Source organism: Archocentrus centrarchus, chromosome 5, assembly GCF_007364275.1.
Source record: "Archocentrus centrarchus isolate MPI-CPG fArcCen1 chromosome 5, fArcCen1, whole genome shotgun sequence".
Lineage (NCBI taxonomy): Eukaryota > Metazoa > Chordata > Actinopteri > Cichliformes > Cichlidae > Archocentrus > Archocentrus centrarchus.
The window spans coordinates 27,238,291-27,263,069 of record NC_044350.1 but is presented as its reverse complement, the minus strand read 5'-3'; the positions used below and the strand labels follow the sequence as shown (position 1 = coordinate 27,263,069).

General features: G+C 40.0%; 1 protein-coding gene across 2 annotated transcripts; it reads left to right on the top strand.

Annotated features, from left to right (window-relative positions):
* The first annotated feature begins 710 nt into the window (after positions 1–710).
* On the top strand, positions 711–23,051 carry LOC115779904 (proto-oncogene tyrosine-protein kinase Src-like). 2 transcript variants are annotated; one of them, XM_030728794.1, is made up of 13 exons: positions 712–1,350; positions 10,329–10,610; positions 12,010–12,109; positions 12,997–13,014; positions 13,678–13,776; positions 14,056–14,159; positions 16,413–16,562; positions 16,653–16,808; positions 16,989–17,168; positions 17,365–17,441; positions 17,568–17,721; positions 17,910–18,041; positions 20,049–23,051. In XM_030728794.1, the coding sequence occupies exons 2-13, from the start codon at positions 10,337–10,339 to the stop codon at positions 20,255–20,257; spliced, it is 1,653 nt and encodes a 550-aa protein (XP_030584654.1). In that variant the 5' UTR covers positions 712–1,350; positions 10,329–10,336; the 3' UTR covers positions 20,258–23,051. The 2 variants fall into 2 exon arrangements, with proteins under 2 accessions (XP_030584655.1, XP_030584654.1); XM_030728795.1 differs by lacking the exon at positions 12,997–13,014 and having other exon boundaries at positions 711–1,350; positions 20,049–20,257.
* Positions 23,052–24,779: the final 1,728 nt, after the last annotated feature.

Below are 24,779 nucleotides of genomic sequence, written 5' to 3'. Positions count from 1 at the left end.
TTTCAGAAAGGCTTAGAGAGTCACTAAATAACCCTCTAAATTTATAAGAAATTTATTTTGTGTTGAAATGTATAAAAAATGCATATACACATCTGATAGTTGTCAGATTTTTGCTAATTGTAAAAGGCCTCAGGTATTTGGTCAGGCTGTGGTTTGAATAGAATATCCATAAGTGTTATAATGATAATAGAATACCTCATCAACCAATAGTATTTCCTACATGAATTGTCTTGTATAAACAAACCTGCCTTTCATCAAAGTCGTGGAAACAACTCTTGGCACTTTAATTTCAAAGGTTACTGGGACGTACGGCATGTATAGAATTATCAGTAAAATCTGACAGAAAAAAAAAACCATTAAAAAAGTTGGCTCACTTTGCCTAAAGATCAGGTTTTTAAAAGCTTTTGGTAGTTCTACTTCAACCATCAGCTGTTCCAGATTTTCCTGTAGTATATATAGTTTCATATTCCTGTATCAGTTAAGGATTCTTTGAGTGCCACGGGTCTCATATCTTATTTGTCAGCGTAGTTGGCTGCGTCATTGAAAAAAATAACACAAGCCCATTTTATTTCATGTTTAGAAAGTATACATGTATACTGAGAGACGATATCAGCAGATAGACGATAAACATCGCTGAAACCGACACAAGCGTTCAGATTTCAGCGCACCAGTACAAAGTTACCATTAGCGAAATGTGTGTCGCTTAGCAACCAATTTGCCTAGCCTGCCCGATGGCGCTTACTGGATTTTTACCAAACGAGAGATTTAAACGTACAGGACGCACGCGTCGTATCCCATTACCTTTATTTCAAGAAGCATTTTTCAGTCGTGATAATTAAGGTAATAGAAAAATTTTCGATTCAACGCTTCGGCGAATTGAACTGCCGGCGTCGAGTTACGCAAGGCGACGTGGTGACTGCTCCCGACGTTGCTGCGTAAAATCCAGCCTCCTCATATTTGCGCTCTCGGGTTTCGTTGGTGATGCACTATCCAGTGCCTTCCCCCCATACGAGGCATGTCTTTTCTACACTACACCTCTCCTGCTTCGTCGCACCAATTTACCGCGCCGTCGACCCTTCCCAGCTGAACAGGTTTGCCCGGCCCACCGCAGCCACTCGGCAGCTGTCCCCCAGCTCGGGAAGGCAGTCCCCGTCATGACCTCCTCCTCCTCCTCCTCCTCCCGCGATTCTGCTGAAATTCACTAAATGGGATTCGTGGCTGGCCCGGGGTTTCCACAGCAACTGGCCATCCGCTTCCATTATTTTTCTAATGAGGACAGCCGTACGGATCTAACACGGTTCCTCGCTGCGCGTCTCTGATTTTTGGGCTAAATCTCAAGACGCCTCAAAGGTAAGTTAATTAGAGCTTGTAGCAGTTTAGTGGGAGGATTGTAGATTTATTTTGCGTTACAATCGGGGATTCTTTTTTGTTTTTTGTTTTTTTTGTGCTGCGCATTTTTCTCTTTCATACAGTGATTGAGAGGCTACCCCCCTCTCTACACTGACTTGTATTTCATTGTTGCACAGGCCATTCACTCGCTCATTTGGCCAGTGCCGCTCAGTCTGTGCCAGGGCTAGGTTGTTGACAATTTACTACATCCCGCAAAAATCAAAGCGTTTGTGCAAATCTCACATTTGTGACTTTGTCATCATCACCAATACTCAGGGAAGACGCAGCAGATCGACTGCGCACAGAAAATAAAGCCAACCATCCATCGAAATTCAAAATGGAGCTGTAACAGCACCTGTTTTGGTTCATCAGGCCGCGTATGCGCTGTATGTGAGCCAAAGCCTACGACACTTACTGGAGCATTGTCCTTTTTACTTATTTATTTATTTTATCCCGGTTGCCATTCACAAATCCCTGTTTACGGACCTTATGTGCTTCTGTCTGGCAAACACGAGCGGTGAGCGTTTTTTCCATTTTATTTCACCATTTCTGCTTATAGCAAAGACATTATAATTTTTGACAGCTGCTACTCCCGTAGGCAGCTTTACCCCACCCCGTGTTTCTTTGAAAGCAGCTTTGCTGACAACAACTGGTGTTTTAATCCCGTGGAAATAGAGTTTTAATTATGTGGTTAATCTATTTACAGTTGGTTTGGACAAGTTCCAGCTTATTTCCTCAAGGCAGAGGATTCAGATTTTTGCATTGAAAGAGTCATTTGAATCATGGGAATGCTCAGTATCGGATTTTAACACTGGATGAAGATGCAAAGATTATGTTAGCAAAGCATGAAAGAACATCAGAATACCTGATGTGGGTCAAAATACAAATAGTCGTTGTCAGGGGTCAGTGAGAGATTGATATTTAATGTAGGCCTGCGATTTTTTTTTTTTAAATTGATATTTATTTACAAGTTTCAAAAAATCTTAGATTGCATCTTAGATTGCATCTCGCATCCCTCCAATCTCATTGTACATCCTGTATAATGACAATAAAGGCATTCTATTCTATTTAATGACTTGTTTTGTCCAGCCAATAGTCCAAAACCCAAACATGTTCAGTTTTACTCTCATAACAAAGAAAACCAGAAAAGAATGACATAATTGAGAGCTTTTCTTTTCTTCTTCTTTTTTTAAACATAACTTGAATATTCAATTGTTCATTAAAATTGTTTAACTGGCTGGCAGTTAACAATCAAATAGGCTGCTGTGATACAATATATCTAAATTAAAGCATTTTTTTTGGGAGCCAGAGAACATATTGAAAGCATACCCGGACTTTATTTTAAAATCCCGTAAATGACAAAAATGGGCGCTGAGTAAATGACCTAGAATGACACAGCATCATTAATAAAATATATAAATTTGTGGAGTGAATGACTGATGTCCTGTAAAATTAATCATGCTGCAGCAGCTGTTCCTTGTAGCCCAGAGCACTTGCTGCCAGAGCTACCAATTAAAGATGGGCGGAAGTGGGTTTTATCAGCTGAGTGCCCTCTTCCTCCGGTACGTTCTTTTCTCGCCTTTTCTCAGTGTGTGTGTGTGTGTGTGTGTGTGTGTGTGTGTGTGTGTGTTGGCCTTTAAGGAAGAGAAGAGATGGGTTGAGAGAGCTAGACACAGACTTTCACTTCCCAAAGTCTGTGGGGTTTTAGCATAAAAATACATTTCTTTCTTTTTTTAGGGCTAAAATTGGACATGATGTGACTGCATTGTCTTTTCAACAATCCACTCTCTCTCTCCCTCTCTCACTGACATTTGCTATATATATAAATGATCTGTATGTTATGCATGCATCTCCATTGTTTCATGTCATCATGGAGCATCTATATGGGAGTAAGACAGCAACGCTAATGTGCACATTTCCTCTCGTTTTGATCTTGAGGAACCGTCATTACTACGCCCCCACCACCCCCTTGCCTACCCTCTCCCTCCCTTCCCAAGGGCAAACCGTAATCTTCCCATTCAGCTGAAACATTGGCTGGAGCTCCTTTCCTCTCTGCAGCACAGTAGCAACTGTTACCGTCTGTTATGACTCAGTGAGGTTTATCTTGGCCAAATGTGCTTATGTGCCTGACCAGAAATGTGCAGCTTGTGAGGCCAGCCTTAGATGGAGGATTACAAAGGTTAATATGGATTGCCAAACATATATTTTTTTTGTAACCTATGCAAAATAAAAAATGACAAAAATTTAGAACGTTTGTGCTAAAATGTTGTCTTCAGTGTAAGTTGTGCTTAAGATCATTTTGTCACAGAAGTTCTCAGGATAGATCTTTTGCGTTACGGTTAATTGTGGTGTTTGACACAATTAGCAACTTGATCTTGTCTATTGTACTACAATAAAGATAATTTAGCAGATAATTAAAAGGACTGAAGTAAAGGTGCTGTACCTCGGAGAACAATATTGTCATAAACATTAAATTGTTGATAATCTAATGTTAATATTTTTTTCTCTGTTTAAGTTGATGTAAAAGACAAAGCCTGCAGTTTTTATTCTGTGCAACAATGCATGATTATCTGAAGTTAATCTATGGCTTCTGTATTATTCTGTTGAAGTGGATATCTTCCAGTCATTTTTGGACCAAATTTTGTCTTTTTTTTTTTCTCAAACAATGGCTCCTTGTTGAGCTGCAGTCAAAGGATAGTAAAAAAAGGGAAAAAGTGGTCTACAACGATTGCAGAGGCTGCATTAATCAGGGATTCAGCTTGAAAACAAGTGCATGGAAACAGCACAGAAGTCTGCTTTGTTTAGCGTGTGTAGTTTAAGATATCAGCGAGACAATAAACTACAATGTGGAGCTCCAGTAGGAGTAACAGATTAACAAGTTTAAAGGCTTATCAGATGGATCTTACACCTGGAGACAAACAATAGTGTGTGTTCTCATTATAAGGTAATCCACCAGGAATGTGTTTGAACTCCCCTGCATGGTATTGCATTGTGTTGCAGCAATATCCATGGCAATCCACCCCAACAGTGGTGAGGAAATTGTAAGCAACGCCACAAATGTCAACTTTGTAGTGATGAGATAAAAGTTGGGACTTCACCAAACTCAGCTGGAATCATTCATTGGGGATATCATGTTTGTCCAGCCTTTTTTTTTTTTTTTCTGAACAAAATTATCAAATATCTCAACACATTTACTGCTAAAGACAAACTTTGATCTGTTATAACACAAGTAAAAATGTTAGATATGACTGTCATTGTGTATGACTGGGGACTTTGACCCCCATCACTTACACTGGAATCAGTACGGACAGGTGAACCAAAATCTCTTTCCGTATGCACAGAATCATTTGATGGTCTTTTAAAATGACTTTGAAAAACGATAGTCAGTCAGATTGGGTCACATGTAAATTAGAACAAATATTGGCCTGATGTGATCCAGTTGCAGAGCCTGAAAGGTGTTAGGACTTGCCTACTTTATATCCTGCATTCCTTTTAGGCAGCTGGGCATTATTCCTTTACTTTTTCCGGCTTTCTCCACAGCTTTTGCGCCCTATCATGCTCAGCAATGTAATTAGCACAGCGTGTGGGTAGTTTACAGATTCAAAGGGCATCTAGTCCTTTGAATCGCTCTTCAGACAAGGCCAAAAAGGAACAGGTTTATTCAATTTAACTTTTATTTATATAGTTTTCATTCACAACAACACTTCTCTCAGAGGGCTTTACATTGTCAGGTAATGACCTTACAAAATCATAAAGAAACCCAACAATTCAGAGCTGATTCAGTTACTATCTTTGACATTTACACCACATATTATGTAACATCTATAATTTTATTTATACCAGAAGAAGGCAGTAAGAATTGTTGCTTTAAGATGTTTTTAAATTATTACTTTGAGAGGGCACTTAATAGTAACTTGTTACTATTAATATATTTTAATAGTAAAAGAAAAGCATATTATTACAATTATCTTGTGGAAGGTGCAAAGCAACAGGAGTTTCTGTTGGAAAGAGATTTTTGTTTTGCCTTCTTGCTAGATTGACCAGTTTTATATCTGATTCGGCCTTGACTGGTAACCCAGTGATCGGGCTGGGATATATGCAATTCTATACCAGTCTGCTGCAGCCTGACATGAACTTAATTAACACACCTCAATTAGGCATGTATCAGATTTGAAACCAAGAATCAATCCCTTTTCTTCTGTTTATTCAATTCAGGGTCAGGCCCAGGGTCAGCTGTCACAGGGTTTGAGGTGGGGTACACCCTGGACAGGTCAGCAGTCTGTCGCAGGGCTGATGGAGAAACAGCCAACCATTTACATCCACACCTAGAATCACCAGATAACCTAACCCCTTGCATGTCTCCAGAGAGAGAGAGAGAGAGAGAGAGACCGTGTAGATGGAGAGAACATGCAAATTCCATACAGAAAGGCTCACGGCCTTTTTGCTGCAAGGCACCACTGTGTCGCCCTGAAACTAAGATTCATTACAAAAACATTCACAATATTATATTGCACTTCTACCTTCCTGTTCCGTCATAGTCATGTGGAGCAATGCTAAAGTTTAATCTAAGGTTTAAAGATCATTCAGATAATGACTGAACTAGAATGACAACAGAATAACAGAGGGTTTTTCCAGCCATGATCAAATGATCAGGGTTGTGGTATTTATTTTTTTCCTGTTTCAGTTGTCCATCTTCTGGGATGGATAAACTGATGTATAAATATAATGTTTGGCCCAAAAATGGAGGTATAAACTGAACCTGGATTTCTGTTACACTCCTGGCCGTGATGCAGGTCACAACAACCAGTGCACTATAAGATACTTCTTCTACGAGGCAAAGTGCAATATGTAATGGACTGTAATTGTATTTGGCTTCCTCATAAAGGTAACACTGGAGCCAGTAATCTGCTAGTGTAGCATCATCTATTTCCTTGTTTTTCCATTGTTCTGCAAATTGGAAAATAGGACTAGTCCAAGAAAATTGCAGTCTGTGCATTTCTAGTCCTGGAAAACCATGAAAACGGAGCCTCTTTGTTACCCCCACACCATTTTTCTCCTCATTTCCTTCCTCCCATCCTGCCCTCCCACTGCTCAGGTGCCTGTTCTTGTTGCAGTTGCTGGCAGCTGAGGTGTGTGGTGCAGTCTGCTTCTCACATTCCTCTGTATTCCTGCTTTATGTAAAAACTCACAGCTCAACTTCTCATCTCTTGCATATTTTCCATCTTTTTTTTTTTTTTTATTCCTGCAAGACTCTACAACATCTAATTCCATCATCGCTCTTCCATGGTCCTTCATTTTATATCACAATACTGGATGTAGTCACATGTTACCATTTGATACTAGGGCACTAAAACACCATATTAGGAAAAGACACACGGCTCTGCTACAGAGCTAGTTCTGTTGCTTACACAAACACCGGTTTTGAGGCTTTCAGGGTTGCTGTGGTGTGTGCATTGTCCTGTGGAGTACCACAGTAAGCGCTGGACACCGTGTGAGCTGCAGCTTTTTACGAGACGTGCGTGCGTGAGGATCATTACTTCTCATCAGTTTGAGATTAATCCTAATGATTAGTAATTTTTCCAAATCAATTTGAGACCATATAAAAGCTGAAACCAGAGCATCATAGTTGGATTGATCTGTTCTGCCAAGTGTTTACCCTGCTGAATTTCCCACCAGGGAGATATTCTGTGCAGCGTCCAAATTCACTGCGGTCCATCTACTAATAAGGTGGAAATTTGGCATGTGTGAAACGTGTACATGTCACATGGATTCATTGAGCTTGAGGATAACCAGGATTATCACCAAAATGGTAAAAATAAGACTGCATTAATACTGTTGAAAGGTCATAGTAATTAAGTTTTAGAGCTGAGATTAATTGACATTAATGTTGATATGCCATCAGCTTCCATCAACACTAGTATCACACTCTGCACTGGAGCGTTGGGAACTCTGCACTTTGTATTTTTATCACACTGAGCTGGAGTACAGCCATGGCTACAGACATGTTTTCAAGTTGTCCATCCTTCACATTCTAATAAATGTGTTATCTCTTTAATGCCTTGACATAATTTTTAAATTTGGCATGACTGCCACTCAAGGATAAACTGATGTGAATTTTTTAATGATCTAAAGTGAAGATAGCTGTAATCCTATAGATGTTTCTTGACATGAGCAATATTTGCTAATTATACTTTCATACTTATAATTATACTTTTATACTTTTTTAACAATATTTTTCATTAATCTTCAAAGCACATTAATGGTAGGAAAAAGAAACCAAAGAAAAAACCTTCCTAATACCGAGCAGGATCCCATTTTACCTTCAGAACTACTTCTTGGCATAGATTCAACAAGGTCCTGAAAACATTCCTCAGATTTTGGTCTGCGTTGACATGATGGCACCACACAGTTGCTGCAGATTTGTAGGTTGCACATCCACGGTGCTCTATTGAATTGGATCGGGTCCCTGTGGAAGCCATTTGAATACAGTGAACTCATTGTCATGTTCAAGAAACCAGTTTGAGATGACCACCACCAGCCTGAATTATTGACCCAAGCCAGGATGGTTCCATGCTTTCATGATGCTGACAAATTCTGACCCTACAAGCTGAATGTTGCAGCAGAAATGGAGGTTCATCAGTAAATTGCAGCCTGAGCCTCCTGCTCTTAACTGACAGGTGTGGCACCTTGTGTGAGCTTCTGCTTCTGCTTACTGGATATTTTCTTTTTCAGACCATTATCTGTAAACCTAGAGATGGTAATCCCAGCAGATTAGCAGTTTCTGAAGTACTCAGACCAGTCTATCTGACACCATTCCCCATTTTAATGCTCAGTTTGAACTTAAGCAGGTTGGCTTGACTATGTCTACATGTCTAAATGCACTGAATTGCTGCCATGTGACTGACTCATTCATTCATGCAGTTAAAGAGGTATACATGGGCAAAAACTGCAACCTGATTGGTGATTCATTAGGTAGAGCAGGCCATCTACCAACTAGAAGGGTGGTGGTTCGATCCCTAGCTTCCCTAGTCTGCAGGGAATGGATTGTTTTGCATTTCCCCAGCAAAAATGTTTGTCTAAGGTAGAACTATATGTAAAGTTGATTTGATATTTGCATTCATATTTTTCAAAGCATTGGCAAGTAACTTTGCAATAGCTGATACAGATTTTGAGTCCTTGAAATCTCCTGTATCTTAACTGCCTGGACTGTGAGCAAATCTTTTGCACAAGTGACTCAAGTATTACCTGAAAACTGCAAGGACTGTGATCATTAGCGGTGGTCGATGAAACTGGCCGTAAGGTTGATTACTAATATCTGGACTGACTAGGTAAATTGAGTGGTTCGTTCACACAATTCCCACTTCTCTGTCCATCTTTGTCTGCAGGCCTATGAGCTTGTCTCTGTATGACTCAGTGTTGCACCATGGGATACATTAACCCCTCCATTGCACTAAATTACATCCTGGCAGGAGTTGAAGCAAAGCTTGCATGACTGCACTCATGCTTGAAATCTCATGCTTATGTACATTCACACACACACATGGTATCTTGCATGCCAACGCATCTTCACAGTGTGAGCCTTGTGTGTCTTTGAGGATTTCCGTACCTGTGTAATTAAGTTATATTCACACATCACACTTAAAACACCCACTAAGCCTCAGCTGTCCGTGTTGCAGTATGCAACAACCACCTACGCGTTCTTTTTACAGCCGCTGCCGGTTCCTTCCTCTTTCCCTGTTAATAACCCTCCCTGTCCCGTCCGTCAGACTCACACAAGTGTGTTGGAAACATTCACAAGGATACACGCGTTGTTGGAAAAAGGATGTGAGACACAACTGTGTTTGGGTGTTAGTGTGCGACTGAGCTTCGTTTCCCAGAGACCAAGGAACAGCTGCTAATGCACAGACACACACTCACACACCTACGCACACACTCTGTCTGAACAGAGGCACTCTCAGTTCCAAAGGAACAAGGCTGTTTCATGTGTGTGTGACTGTCTCTGTTTCAGCTAGCCTGAAATAGCCAATCTCGCAGTGAGTCACTCCGCTATGCCTGGAGGGGAGGATTGGTCTTGGTGTGTGAACAAGGCACTCCAACTTTCTGTGGGTGCACTTGACTGTCTGAGCATGTTTGTCTTTGTCTGCACTCAGGATGAAGGCACACTCTTGACTTTTTGCATTTATCAGGCTATAATAGATGTATTCGACATGAGGATGTGAAGAAGAAGCAGCACCATAATTACCTGTTGAAGATGAAACTGTGTCCTTTTCAACTCAACAGCATTAACACTCAGCTTGAGTCCAGCCCACAGCTCCTTTTGTTTGAAGCTTTATTTTCCATGTAGACGCTTATTGATTCAAAACAGATTGACTCAGACAGCAATGACCCTGAACGTATGTGTGTTATTATGTGCCCCCTTCTCTGAGTATTTGCATGCTAAACGGTTCTAACGGAACCTGGAGCAGCTCCAAGGATACTCTGTGGCGGATTGGGAGAGCTAAAATGAATGTGATGCTCACAGCACACACTGTGCTAAGAGGAGTTTTTGTTTGAGGAGCGTGAATGACTAGAAACTCAAGTGGGGTCACTTCCTGTTCCTGAGTGAACTTCATTTTTCTTTTAATCATCAGTTTTAAAGTGTTATTGACTAAAAGAGCAGGTGTACAGAATTCTTACCTAATTTGAGTCTAGTAACACTGAGATGTCCATATTTATTATATATCTAAGAAAATGAACAGTCTCAAATATTTTTGTTAAATGTCTAGTAAAATGGCATCAAGAATTCAGGGGTTTGTCGTGGTGGCTTGCAGTAGGATCCTTGTGGGTCAAACTGCATTTAAATATTAATATTTGGCTTTTATTGATGAACAGAAGCGGTAGCAAAGCCATTTCAGACCTTTAAGTGCTGCATTCTTACTCATCATTGGCTCTGGTCCCAGGTCTGCACATGGGGGCGGGCAAGAGCAAGCCCAAGGAGCCGGGCCAGCGCTCCATGAGCCTGGATGGTACCATAGGCACAGGCTCAGATAGCGGGCACTTCCACCACCTGGGACCTGCCCAGCAGACCCAAACCCCCAACAGGAGCCCTGCTGTCGGAACAGGCAGGCGGGGGCATCAAGGGCAGCACCAGCACGCCCCAACAAATACTCCTGAGCTGGCTCTCTTCGGAGGAGTGGACCACACGGGAACTGTCACGTCACCTCAGAGAGGACCTCTGTCGGGTAAGAAAAACATTATGACGCTGAGTTAGTTAAAGTAGAGTGGAACAGGTTTATACATATCATGCCGCTTAACAACAAGGAACTAAACTACTAATAAAAAGATCACATAAGAAATAGATGAAGTCATGCATTTTTTTTTTTTTTTTTAAAGGCTATAGAAAATATAAAAAGTAAGGTAGAATTAGAAAGATGAAACAACTGGGTGGGAGCAAACAGTAATTAGTGAGCTTTTAGAGGTGCTTTTAAAGGCAGATTTTATTGTTTCTTCAGGTTCCAATCTTTGTGCCAACACGTCTTACCTCCTGTGTGAATGAAGTTTTGAAACAAATTAAATAAGTCTGATGAGAATTTTGACGTATCTCTGTGTCAGCCTACAGACTTGCTTTCAGTTTGAGATCACATAAGTTCCAAGAGGGGGGGAAAAAATCTGAAAAAGGGATTCATGATGAGTCACATTTACACAGAAAAAATTATTTAAAAGCTTCTTTTTTTTCCCACCATCAAACACTGAGACTTAAACTTCTCGACTTTGAAGCACCACATGCCACATTGTCTATATTTTACTCGATATATTTAAACTGTAGTGTGTCTAAACTGTCCAGATGGCTGGGTTAATGTTGCTTCATCCAGAGAGCAAAGGCCTGCTGGTCTATCCAGAATGGTTCTGATGGCCGCATCCTACTGCCGCACATCTAATGAGCCAATCAATGATCGGCTGGAGAATTCCCCGGTTTAGGTCTCAGGTTCATTTAAAAAGGCGGCTTACAAACCTACATAGAAACCCATTAATATCATAGCTTTGTCCTTCAAGGGCGATCAAGCACGGGTTTCCTGAATGTCAGTATTTTTCATTAGGCCTTAAATAGAGATTCAAAGCAGATGTAGAATAACTGAAGATACAACCTTTAACAGTTGATAGAGCAAATTCAAGGGCAAGGTCACTGTGCTGAAAATCACACACAATTATTTAACATGATAACTTGTCAACTGGAAACATCACGCGTTCATTCCACTGGTTTTTAACTGTTGATTTTCTTCTTCTTCTTCAAATTTAATTTTCAAAAAATTACCAGTCACAGCCTGGTGGGGAGAGGGTTTGGGCATCTTTGCAAAATTAAATGCAGCACAATGGTGTTCTTTTAGCTTTAGCTTGTTTTTTTTTTGTTTTGTTTGGGGGGTTTTGGGGGTTTTTTTGTTTTGTTTTTTTTTGTTTTTTGTTTTTTAAATAATCCATGGGAACCCAGTCATAACTAAAAATAGCTTAATTAATTTCCCAGCCTGGTTAGAATGGTGTCATTGCAGTTAAGTGGAAATACCCTTTTGTTTGCTAAATGTCTTTATTTTAGTGTCTATATTGTTCCCCAAATGAATGTTTCTGTTTCTCGATGGTTTCTTTCAGGAGGCGTCACTACATTTGTGGCATTGTATGATTATGAGTCACGAACAGCGTCTGACCTGACCTTTAGGAAAGGCGACCGGCTGCAGATTGTCAACAACACGTAAGAATTGAGTCATCTATCTCTAACTCTCTCTGATGCCGCAGTGTCGCAGATATCTGAATGAACAGATTTCGTGGCGCACATGAGATTGTGGAGCCGCACAAATGTGTACATGAATGAATGCACGCAGCTGTCATCATCATAACCTTTTAAGAGATTTCAGAGGGAGCATTTTGTACTGAGATATGAGTCCTTCCCTCCACACAGATAACACCTGAACGATGTGTAAATGTGTCATTTGAATGGACAAACACAGGCTTAAGTGAGAAATTACATGTTTGTTTTTGTTTCATTTTGTTTTTTGTTTTTTTTTAAGCTGCTGTTTCTAAGCTAAAACATCTGGAGCATAATTCCCTTGCAGGTGTTTACAATCAGAATAATAGTATTTTGTTTGGTTTTCCTATGAGCTCTTTCCATAACTTCCTGCTGTAAGTCTGCTCTGCTGGTCTTTATCAAGAGCCTGGCACCACATAGTTGGGCTGAAAAGTAGAATAAATTCATAATGATTGAGTGCAGCATCTGCATTACAAAGCAATACTCAGTGCACGGTAGGCTTTATGTAAATTCATGATACAGTGATTAGTTAGCTGTCGTCAGATTATATTTTTAAGACGTAAAGTGGCCATTTGGACATTTATGGGAGAGTATTTTCATACTCTCCTCTAGTATTAGAATCTCTTTAAAAAAAAAAAAAAACAGAAAAAATACATTAAAATGGAATATCAAACTTAAAACAGCCCCACTGTGTAATCCCACAGCTCATGCAGCTCCTCTATCTGTCTGTGCTGTGTTGCGTGCCTTGCTGTGTCTCCTTGCTGCATTTTGATGTGTCTGCTGTGTCTGTTATCTCTCCCTCTCTCTTTCTTATGCTTCATGGTTTCTCCTAGGAAAAAGTACAGCTTCAGGTCAGTAATATTTAATGCAATTTAAAAAACTCATGCAACCTTTTCTTCACCGTCCCTTCGCTTCTTGAAAATATTTGCTTCATCGTGAAGTGGTAGATATTAGAGATATACACAAATTCTTTGTTTGGTATAAAACATAGTGCGTCTACATAGAGCTAGAGTTGTGTCTAAAATGGGACTACGAGTGGAATTAAAGGTTGTCTGCATTTATTTTCCTTCCTACCATTTTTTTTTTTCTTCACACCATCCTGTCAAGTTTTTTGTGGGATGAAGTTTGTGGGTGTTTTTTAGGTTTCACTTTTGCAATGTAAATGCCACTATGGTTTTCAGTCAAATGATGTGGAAGTTTCAACTTGAATGAAACGTATAGGAGGGCACAGATTCATATACAGATACTGTAATATTTCAGGGATAAGTCCAGTAATATTGTAAGTTTTTCTTATTGACAACAAATCCCATGATAAGTCATATTCTTTAGCCTTTTATATTCTTGGATTTTTGAGCAAAAGACGAGGTAGAAGTAGAGTTCCTCCTCAATGAAATATAGTATTAATTATGAATAAACTTGAAATATCACAGAATCAAGACATGTTAGAAATGCCTTGTTCAGTTCTCTGTTTATGATTGACTCTCACGCTCTTTGTCCCTCTCTTTCCTTCACAGAGAGGGGGATTGGTGGCTCGCTCGCTCCCTGACGACTGGAGAGAGCGGTTATATACCCAGCAACTATGTGGCTCCGTCTGACTCCATCCAAGCAGAAGAGTACATTATCCACTCTTTGTTCCTCTCATGCAGTTTACCCTGCAGTTTATTTACACCTATAGCTGGTTTCCAGTGCAGAACCTGAATGTAGTTGTGCTCAGTCTGCATGCATTTTAATGATCCACGCACGGAAAAACATGATCTTTGCTTACAAATAAACATAAAGAGTGCTGACATACTATTCATGCATATAATCTAAACATAGCTCTCTGAACCCCTGCTCCACCTGCTCAGGAGTAGCTCGTCACTGATCTTACTCTCTGTGGCCCACTTTGGCAGGTGGTATTTTGGGAAGATCACTCGACGTGACTCGGAGAGGCTCCTTCTCAATCTTCAGAACAGACGAGGAACTTTCTTGGTGAGGGAGAGCGAGACCACTAAAGGTGAGAGAGCAGACATTTGCATCACTTCAGAGTCGCGTCGCAGTCATTACCATGAACCATTATCAAGAACAATTAGCTCTTCTGCCTGTCTCTGCAGTCGCATAATGATGCATTAAATCACCTTGAGTGTTTAATGTGAGGGGGGGGGGGATTTAGCACAAAGTGCCATTTCTTTATTTAACCAATAAAGGCAGTTTTATTTTGATGCACTGGTCCGTTCATTCTGGTGAAAATGTATCACTTCTTTTAAACTGCATTTAGGCACCCAAGTATTGCAAATTAATGAATAAAAAATTATATCAGAAATGTTGTACTGAGTTCTTGACCATTAGGTTTTAATCAGCAGGGATTAGAAGACATTAGTGAAATTTCCACTGGTAACCAGCAGAAGAAAATGGGTGGATGGAAGGTTTCATTGAGTAAAATGCTGATGCTCTCTTTTTTTCATTAAATGCTTTAATTGGCTGTTTCCTTTCTCATGTGAGACAATCTATTGAATATCTTAAGGTTTTGGACTATTAATCAGACAATACAAGCACATTGAAGACATGGGTGCATTTATTTTTCCTCCTTTAAATATTTCACAGACTAAGCAGTTAGTTGAGGTGGCATAAACTGCTGATAAGTTGATAATGAAAACCATAATTAGTTGTGGCTGTAATTACGTTGTGAAATGATCAGTTTTAGTTGTTTCCTGAACACGCAGGATTACCCAGGAAAACTCTCTCTACAAAACATGTTTAATAAAAACCAGAGCATCTCAATTTGCGCACATTAAAAATGTGTGAAAAAAAATGAAGCGATGACACTCTTTCTGCCTCCCCGGAGCTTACACAGTGTAGCAGATGTGCTTTGAAATAAGTAGATCTTCAGGGACTCAATTTGAAAGCGGTAGAACCTGCTAATTAAGTCATTTGTTAACTTTCACACAGGCCTGCGGCGCTATATCTTTGTTCTCTGGGCTTATGTCAGAGTTTTGCATCTTTCTCTGAAAGTCTGCAGTCAGATCTAGTCCCTGTGACGTAAGTGGACTCTTTAGGGGGCTGTTTTGGAGGAAGTGAGGGGAAAATGAAAAGCTTGGAATGGGTTGGGCTTGTGAATGGATAGGGGTGAATCACTCTGCCTGAACTAGGTCATCTTAGAAGGGTGCTGGATTTTCCCCCCGGCTATAGGTCTGTGTTCTCCCAACATACACACACATACACACTGAGAAGAGGCATGAAGAGAGGGGAGAACTGTGAACACTTGTAGGAAAAAGGGGAGGCTTTGGGGGAGTAGGAGAAGCTTTGGCAGGAGATGCCATGGCCTCTGGGTCTGTTCTGTATTAGATGTCAAATGTGAGGTTCACAGGGATGAGCAGGAGCGTTCCCCCTACATTTTAATAAAGTGGAAATAATGTTGCAGTGGAATATGAATCTCATCGTTCCAGTTTCAGGCTATAAGCACTCACATTGTGACCCTGCTGAAAACCCTTCCTTTGAGCCTTTGATAGGTCTTTGTTTCCTTTATCTCACATTCATAAGAAGAAATGGTGTGAAGTGGCTAAATGCTCTAAGTTGTGTTCCTGTAGTATTAAGGCCCTTTAGCCTTAATTCAGGTTTACATGTTTGGTCTTGAATGTGAAAGTGAAGGTGAAGGTACTTGAGTGATACTGCAGTGAAAATAATTATTTGGTACATTGGCTTGATACACTTAAGGAAGTGTGCCTTTCCTGCACTAGTTTTTATTTTTGGCAAGGGAAGAAGAGCAAAGATCAGTCAATGAAACTCCAGATCAAACACAATTGATTTTTCATTTTCTTTCAGGCCTCTCTGTAGACCTTTAAGTCAGTTCAGTCTTTTGAATCACTTCTTAAACATTTTTACAAGTTTTATTCTTGGAATTTTGATTCCTGTCACATTTCGCAGCTCTTATTTGTTTTTTGTTTTTTTTTTGTTTTTGTTTTTTTGTTTTTTTTATGGTGATTTTTGACCTAATGAGCTATTTTGTCATTTTTCATTTCAATGCTGGTGAAATGTGGTTTAGTAAAAAGATGTTACACAAAACCAAGTTAATGAAACTTTACATAGTCGTTGGCAGTGGACAAGGACATAAAGGCTTAGTTGGTTATCTATGGCCATTAAAGCAAGCAGCAGGAACCTAAATAGCCAAAGCACAGCTGCTAGGAAACTCCGCAGAGCAGCTGCCACACAGGCCAAGAGCAGTGTGGTTTTATTGTTCTAACCTGTCTGTTGTTTGTGGTCTTGCTCACAGGGGCATATTGCCTGTCAGTGCTGGATTATGATAACACCAAAGGCCTGAATGTTAAACATTACAAGATCAGGAAGCTGGATAGCGGAGGTTTCTACATCACCTCCCGCACCCAGTTCACCAGCCTACAGCAGCTAGTCTTCCACTATCGTAGTGAGTACTCGGGCACATGTATTCACCAAAAGTTAGCCAATGTCAACTGCTGATCATAACTTTCACATACGCTTACCTTTCCTCATTCAGAGCACTCTGATGGGCTGTGCCATGCTCTAACAGATGTTTGTCCAGTGACCAAACCTCAGACACAGGGACTGGCCAGGGATGCCTGGGAGATTCCCAGAGAGTCTCTCCGCCTCGACGTCAAACTGGGACAGGGCTGCTTTGGAGAAGTCTGGATGGGTACGAATCCCTAACATGCAATAGCAGGCAGATGGGTTAAACTTTGATTATGCAGCATGGGTGTCATTTACTCTTCCTTGTAAAAACTAGTAAACCTTTTATATTTCACAGAGTAGGTGGACTAAGAGTCGTTAAGGTAGTGCTTTACTGAAGAATATCTTTCTGTCTGGCTACTGACAGGTACGTGGAATGGTACAACACGAGTAGCCATTAAAACTTTAAAACCTGGCACCATGTCTCCAGAGGCCTTTCTTCAAGAAGCGCAGGTGATGAAGAAGCTGAGGCATGAAAAGCTGGTCCAGCTGTACGCTGTTGTGTCTGAGGAGCCCATCTATATTGTGACGGAGTATATGAGCCAAGGTAACGTGTGATATCAGACTGCATCGAGGGATGCTTGGACAAAATCATAATCTTGTTTACCAGTTCTTGTTCAAAAAGGGGGCAAGGGTTCTTTCTTTTAAGAAATGTTTTTATTTCTGGAGTAGTAAGAGATCACTGTAAGTTCTAAGCAGAAGAAAGTGGATGGATGGAAATTATATTGGGCTTGTATTCACAGGCAGCTTACTGGACTTTCTTAAAGGGGATGCTGGAAAGATGCTTCGACTGCCTCAGCTGGTAGACATGGCCGCTCAGGTAAAGCTACAAAAGATTCAGTGTCATTAAGGTTTATAGTGTTGTGCATCATCTCAACATCCAGAATTCAATAATCAAAGGTATATTACGTGGAAATGTTACATTTTGTGTTCTCTCTCCTTCCAGATTGCAGCAGGCATGGCATATGTGGAGAGGATGAACTATGTCCACAGAGACCTGCGTGCTGCAAACATCCTTGTAGGAGACAGCCTCGTGTGCAAGGTGGCTGACTTCGGTCTGGCAAGACTCATTGAAGACAATGAGTACACTGCAAGACAGGGTGAGTCTGCTCTTTGTACAAAAACTATTTACTCTCAAATCAGCTACAGAGAGAAGTTCAGGTTTGGTTACAGAAAAAAGTTGACATAAGAAGAGTAAAGATGTTCTATAGTGTGTGTGTGTGTGTAACATGTTTATTTTCTTCTATAGCATGCCACACTGAGTTTTATAATTCCTATGGTTTCTTAGGAGCCAAGTTCCCAATCAAATGGACGGCACCAGAGGCAGCTCTGTACGGTCGTTTCACCATCAAGTCAGATGTCTGGTCCTTTGGTGTGCTGCTCACAGAGCTGGCAACTAAAGGCAGAGTTCCCTATCCAGGTAAAAGCTTCACTTGACGGGATAAAGCCACATAATGTGATCAGTTTATTGTTCAAGGAAGAAAAACGAATCACGTTGGATGATTAAAATGAAATCTCCACAGATATTAATTTCAGTGGAGATGAAATGCCAAAAATTCTGTCTAAGTCCTCCTGTGAGGATTTACTGCTTTTCTTTTCTTTTTTTTTTATGTGACGGTAACCTGAATATCTTTTGGTTTTACATTTGGAGTGGGACAAAAGATTTATAGGAACATTGCTGATGTAGTGCGAGTTTCTGGTATGATCAGACATTTTTATAGACCAAAGATATTCAGTAGACTTATTGATTACAAAGGTCATCAGTCGATGTGGCTCAAAAAATAACACCACAGAATAGATTTTGATAGTCTTTGATAAACATAAAGCATAGCATTAGTTCAGAGCAGGGTTATTATAGTTAACGAAAACGAACGAAATAACGAAAACTGAAATTGAAAAAACATTGTCGTTAACTGAAATAAATAAAAACTAAAATTAAAAGGAAGAAACGACAACTAACTAAAACTGAATTGTGAGTTTACAAAACTAACTAAAACTAACTGAAATTATAGATATTGTTATTTTTTCAAAAGTCTTGTGGATTGATATGAAATCATTTTTTTCCTCTCTCCGAGTTTAAGCTCGGAACGCCGTCGGGCAAATGGGTGCGCATGTGCGTGCGTGCGCACACCGCGCTGCTCCTCAGAGTCCCATGTGGTGTTTTTTTTTTTTTTTTTTTTTTTTACTATGATAGCACAGATAGCAGCGAGTGTCTTGTTGTGGATGATGTTGTGGATGATGTACGGAACACTTCTTAGTCAGGAAAAAAAACACCAACATCAAAGTAGACCTGAGAAGCGCACACAAGGCAGCTACGGAAACCGCTCTCATCCTACAAGGCAACCTGGCCTGCACCTCCAGAGAAACGTGACGACTCGTCGGGTCAACGCAGCCCACAACGTTGTGTTTAGTCCTTGTGCGTTTCCGGCTACTTTATCAGTCAGATAATAACAATCAGGACTAATAATCAAAGCATCAATATAAGGACTCACAAATGTCAGCAAATTCCTAGAGGGAGCTGCTGAAACTATTGGAATGGACGTGAAGGAATGAAGAAAGTGAAAAAACAGGGACAAATATGTTTGCACCCTAAAAACTGAGCACAAAGAGCGAGGACCAAAAAACCCCCAGCACACAACACAAGGTAATTAACACACGCAATCCAGCTATACATGCATAAATGCGGACATGAGGTCGGACACTTCCGTAGGCTACAGAGGCCGCAAAGACCCTGCAAGTTTAATCAGCGAGCATCTAACCAAGCTAGCTCCAAAACAGAAGCAGCATCAGGTGGAGAGAACATCAGGATGCAGCTGGATTTGAGCTTTGACTCCTTCAAGGAGTTTGTTTTTGTCAAACACCACATGTAGCTGTTGTTAATCTGCTGCACTGAGGCTGAACTTTATTGTGGAGTTTATTGTAGAATTTATCGAGTTTTGGAGTTCATATTGTTAGCAGTTTCTCCCTGTTGATGTTCATGTGTGTCCTTAATATTACACACATTTAGCATGTAGTTCTGCTGTCTGTGAACAATTGGTTGCTGAATATATTTCTTTAAAGGGTATCTTTAAAGCGTACCTGATTAAGTATGAAAATACTAAAACTAATACTGAAACTAACTAAAACTAAGCATAAAACCAAAAATAAAAACTAATAAAAACGAGCAAAACCACTCTGAAAACTAATTAAAACTAACTGAATTAGAGAAAAAAAGTAAAAACTAACTAAAACTAAACTATAATGTAAAATCCAAAACTATTATAACCCTGGTTCAGAGAGATCACACAGTCAAGCTCAGCCAATCCCAGCAGACTGGCGTATCTCCCTCCCACACCAGTTAATGGCTCAGCTGATGCGCTTAGAACTGAACTGTATTTAAAGGAAGGATTTCTGTCCTCAAAATCTAACTTCCTGTTTCTCTTGACAGGTATGGTTAACCGTGAAGTGCTAGACCAGGTGGAGCGTGGCTACAGGATGCCTTGTCCAGCAGAGTGCCCGAGCTCCTTGCATGAGCTCATGCTTTCCTGCTGGAGGAAGGATCCAGAAGAGAGGCCTACATTTGAGTACCTGCAGGGCTTCCTAGAGGACTACTTCACCTCCACAGAACCCCAGTATCAGCCTGGGGAGAACCTATAGAACCATACACTGAACTGAACCTGGGGAGGGGGGTGGGGGCCTCAGCACAGAATGATCTGCACTAACCGACCTCAGAGGAGCGCCTATTTAAGGATCTGAGCCTGTGAAACTCACCTGTGAGGAACTTGAGATTCATCTGTGGAAGTAAAACCGAGATAGAAACCTGCAGAAGTCCCCTCATGTGCCATAACGGAACTGCTACAGAAGAACCCGGAGAACCTCCTTTCTGCAAGCACTCACTGTTTACTTAAGTTCTCTTGCAGAAAAGAGGCTGAGCTGTACAAGGTGAACTCTTGCGGGACTGACTGTGGCTCTGATTGAATCAAGTGACTAAACTTGCGGGTAAATGTTTTGGAGAGGTGCGACTGATGTGGGAGGAACCAAATCAGGATCTATAGACGGAGCGAAAGGGAAAAGAATAAACCTCCTGTCGAAGAGAGAAGGTCAGGGGAGGATATTTCAATCAGGCATGAGCTGTTTAGTGAAACCTCCCTCTTTCCCTCTTTTGTCGTGTCTCTACACCTTCGTCTGGTACCTTTTCCGCCCACAGAAGAGCACTGCCACTGTGGCTCAGGTGCCAAAGGAAAGTCTGTCTCTAATGTTCTTTATCTCCTTTTTGCCTCTCTTCCTCTATTTCTGTCTGACTTTGAGCATTTCTCTCCAGTTTTCTCAAGTGCTGCTGCTTCAAAGTGTCTCCAAATAACTCAGCTCTGGAACTCTACTTTGCATCTTTGTTTACTTGGACAGTACTTGTCCTGTGGTTTAAGGTTTTGTTTTGTGGCAGACAAAAGTATCTGATTCCACTTTATTATAATTTTTATTTCTGTGATTTTTTTTTTTTCTTTTCTTAATTTTTTTTTCTCAATAAGCAGGATATTGAAGTTGCTATCATGGTAGTAAATGTACTCAACAGGCAGGTTCTGTAACACTGAAATTAGGTAACTTAAATTAACAATTGAGGATTCACTCTCTTGTTTAATCATCCTTTAGTCATCACCCTGTCCTTTTTCTAGCTGTATTTCCTGACATATAATGAACAGCCTGCTGGATCTGACCTCTGATTAAAAATGACTTCGATGCAGGTCGTGTCTGAATCTTTTTGTTTTGCTTGACTTGATTTAACTGGAAAGTTGCATTGAACTGATGAGCACTGTTGCAGTGGCACTAAAGGCCACCTTCAGTAAATCTCAGAAGCATAAATGGGGATAAAGTTTCATCAAATGTTTGTGACCTACTAAGAGGCTGGTAAATATCCAAGTCAGAGTGGGGGAAAAGCCAGAGTGTAAAAGCCTCATTAAGTCTGTGCCAAACAAATCACATTTCTTTACTGCTATCCATGTATATACTGTTTTATTATCAACGGGGCTTCCCTGGGTTTTTAGTTGTTCCATACGCAACAATTTTCTTAAATTAAAACTCCCTAAATCTCCATACTAGTATGTAAACACAACAGATAACAGCTCACGAAGACAAAAGGTTTTTATTAATTTCACATCTGTTGTCCCTATGAAATATGCAACCAGGCAGCCCTAATGAAACTGTAAAACTCTGATCAGGTAACCCTAATAAAACTGTGTTTATGACTTAAATATAAGAGTTGATTTTGAAGCCAGTTAGCATGTTTTTTTGTGCCGTTCTTCTCTTGACCATTGGCTGGGTTCGTATTTATGCTGTACTTTACATCAACGTGTATGTTTACTTCAGGTTCAGGACAGGCACGTCCTGAGATCATATACAGATGTGTGAAAAACGTGCCATGAAAAAAAAAAAAAAACATTTTTTTTTCCTCATTTTTAATGTACATCTTAACCACTGCAGCCAGTTTTCACTGGCATATTGTACATACTGTAGCTCTACCATGTACGCCACTTTCAAATGGCACGTTTATGTTGGCTATCACACATTTCACAGTGATTTGTTTCATAAAGTAGCCAATAGAACAGCAAGTGTAAAGTTGGAGGTTGTTGCCAACAAAAAGTACAATGCCACTTATCAAACTAGGAGACATACAGCAATAAAAGATGGTAGTCTGCACCCATGGACATAGTGAAATTATTATCCAGTGACAGTTAATGATTATGACGAATACTCTGAAACCCCAATGAAAGGGAAGTTTGGGTTGTGATGTGATGTGATGGTATGACATGACATGACAAATGAGGTCAAAGATGTAAATATCCTAAATGACTGTGACTATCATGTAATTTGTTTTTGTAGTTTCTTTCATTGCACCTCCATGCTGAGGTTTTTACAGTGACACGCCTGCTCCCAAAATATTAATCAGATGCTACTGTGAATGGAGTTTAAGGAATGTTTCCTTTTTTTAGTCATGTTCTGCTTGAAACCTCTATCTGCAAAAGACAATTCAGAATTGGGCTTTTTTTAATTTTATATATAGAAAAAATATTTCCCAGAACTTTAGTGTTCCTCTTTTAGAAAGGGTAAATCCCAGATTGTTGTGACACACTGAACCGCCTGCAAAGCCACTGGGACAATGTCACTGGGCACATGACAAGTATGAGTAACGCCAAGGTCTGATTGGATTTTCTGTGCCATATTTAATAAATGTCTCAGTCTTTTTTTTTTTTTTTTATTACGTTTTTTTTTTTTTTTTTATAAATCTATGCAGTTTCAGTCTGAAATTCCTGCAACTTTATGGCCATTTTGTTCTAAAAACAAACTATGATCATAAACAGAAGGTGTGAGCATTTTGTAAGGACTTTTGTCTTTTTTTTTGTTTTGTTTTGTTCCAATGTAACAGGATTGAAATAGGTATTGTGCCACTTTATGTTGATCTTTAAATGTGCAATAAATTATATTTCAAATGTGTTTTGATAAGGGTGTGTGCTAGTGTGTGTGCTATCTTAGGATTTCAAACAAATATATCACACTACTTGTGCATGACTCATTACTTCTTCATAAAGTTATGAGTATGCGGCACCATGGGCCTGAAGAGAAGTGAGCATGTGATGATCATCAGTCAAAGGTCTGCAGTTTCTGGAACGTTTAGGCCAGTGCATTCCCAGCTTTTTCCATCTTCAACAACCTCTCATGTTCAGATATGTTCATTTCAAGTTTAGTTCTGGACTACTTTGAGCTTACCATGTACTCTTCTTAGCAATTACAGTAAATATAGCTTACCACATGAGTTATAGTGAGCTAACTGTTTCAGCCAATTTCCCATGTATCCGCTAAAGGTAGCTGCTACTTCATGTAATATCCATTATGTTTAGCTAGTGACTCTACTGTTCCTTTACATGGTTACATGGTTTTGAACGCTGCTTTTTAAAGCCTCAATCTGCCATGCTGGATTTTAGGAACCAGAAGTGACCTTATTTAGAGAGTGGTTGGAGTGCTAAGTGATCAGCTAAGGTTAACAAGCCCAGGAAATTAGAGGCCACACAGGACATGATAAGTGGGATTCTCATAGGACCGTTTATGAGGAACAGCCTAAATGGAGGACTTAACATATTCCTCATTTGGTGTGAGTCACTTGTTCTTGCTAATCTGGCACCAAAACGCATACACAACAGAAAATATGGAAAATACAGCAGTGGGCTCTGGCTATAACAAAACACAAAGAAATTAATGAATGTTAAACCAAAACCCTGCCAAATAACTGGGTTTATTTGGTAGCAGTTTCTCTAACTCCATGTTTGGACACTCTGGAGATTGCACACTTGACGCCTTGCTATATTTGAGAGCAGTTTCTAGCCTGCTTGGCAAATATTGGTCATTAACACCAACAGCAACGACTTTACACAGGAGTCTTATCGCCATCCTCCATGCATCTTCAGACTGATCTAAAAAAACAAAACAAAAAAAACTACAAACCCAGCATAAAGTGGACATAGTATCAGATACATCTGCCTGTCTCAGGAAGCCTGACAGTCAAAGTGGCCACACCCCTAATGCACATCCAGTAGAGTTGCTACGAAGAGTAAAACTATCCACAAAGGCCAAGAGCATTTCTGCACCAGGCTGTAAATCTTATTTAAATCCTCTACAGTTGGGTATTTTAATATGGGAGTCTATGGAGGCTGACTCCCTTTTGGAGCCAGCCTCAAGTGACCATTAGAATAAATGCAAGTTTTACTACTTCTGTGTATCTTTCACGTCAGTCTTTTTTTCATATGTGCTAGCTAGCAGTTTGACTGGTTTATCAACAGTACCAGATAAGAACTATTTTAATCTTAGACTGTAAATAAATTTATATAAAGTCTGTGTTTTCAACTGCCCTACTCTACCTAAACAACCATTTCTTCACTTTCTGAAAAGTACTTATATTATATTATATTATATTATATTATATTATATTATATTATATTATATTATTATACTTATTTGCCTAGATTAGGCATCATTAATTTAAGCAATGTACACAGCAAATTTCATAATTGAACATAATTATGTCTAACCACAGGTGAGCCATGTCTGAAAGTCTAGAAACCAAGTAAATTTTGAGCCACTGTTAAGTTTAGATGTGTTGGTGCCACTTTACTAGCTATTCATAACAATGCTT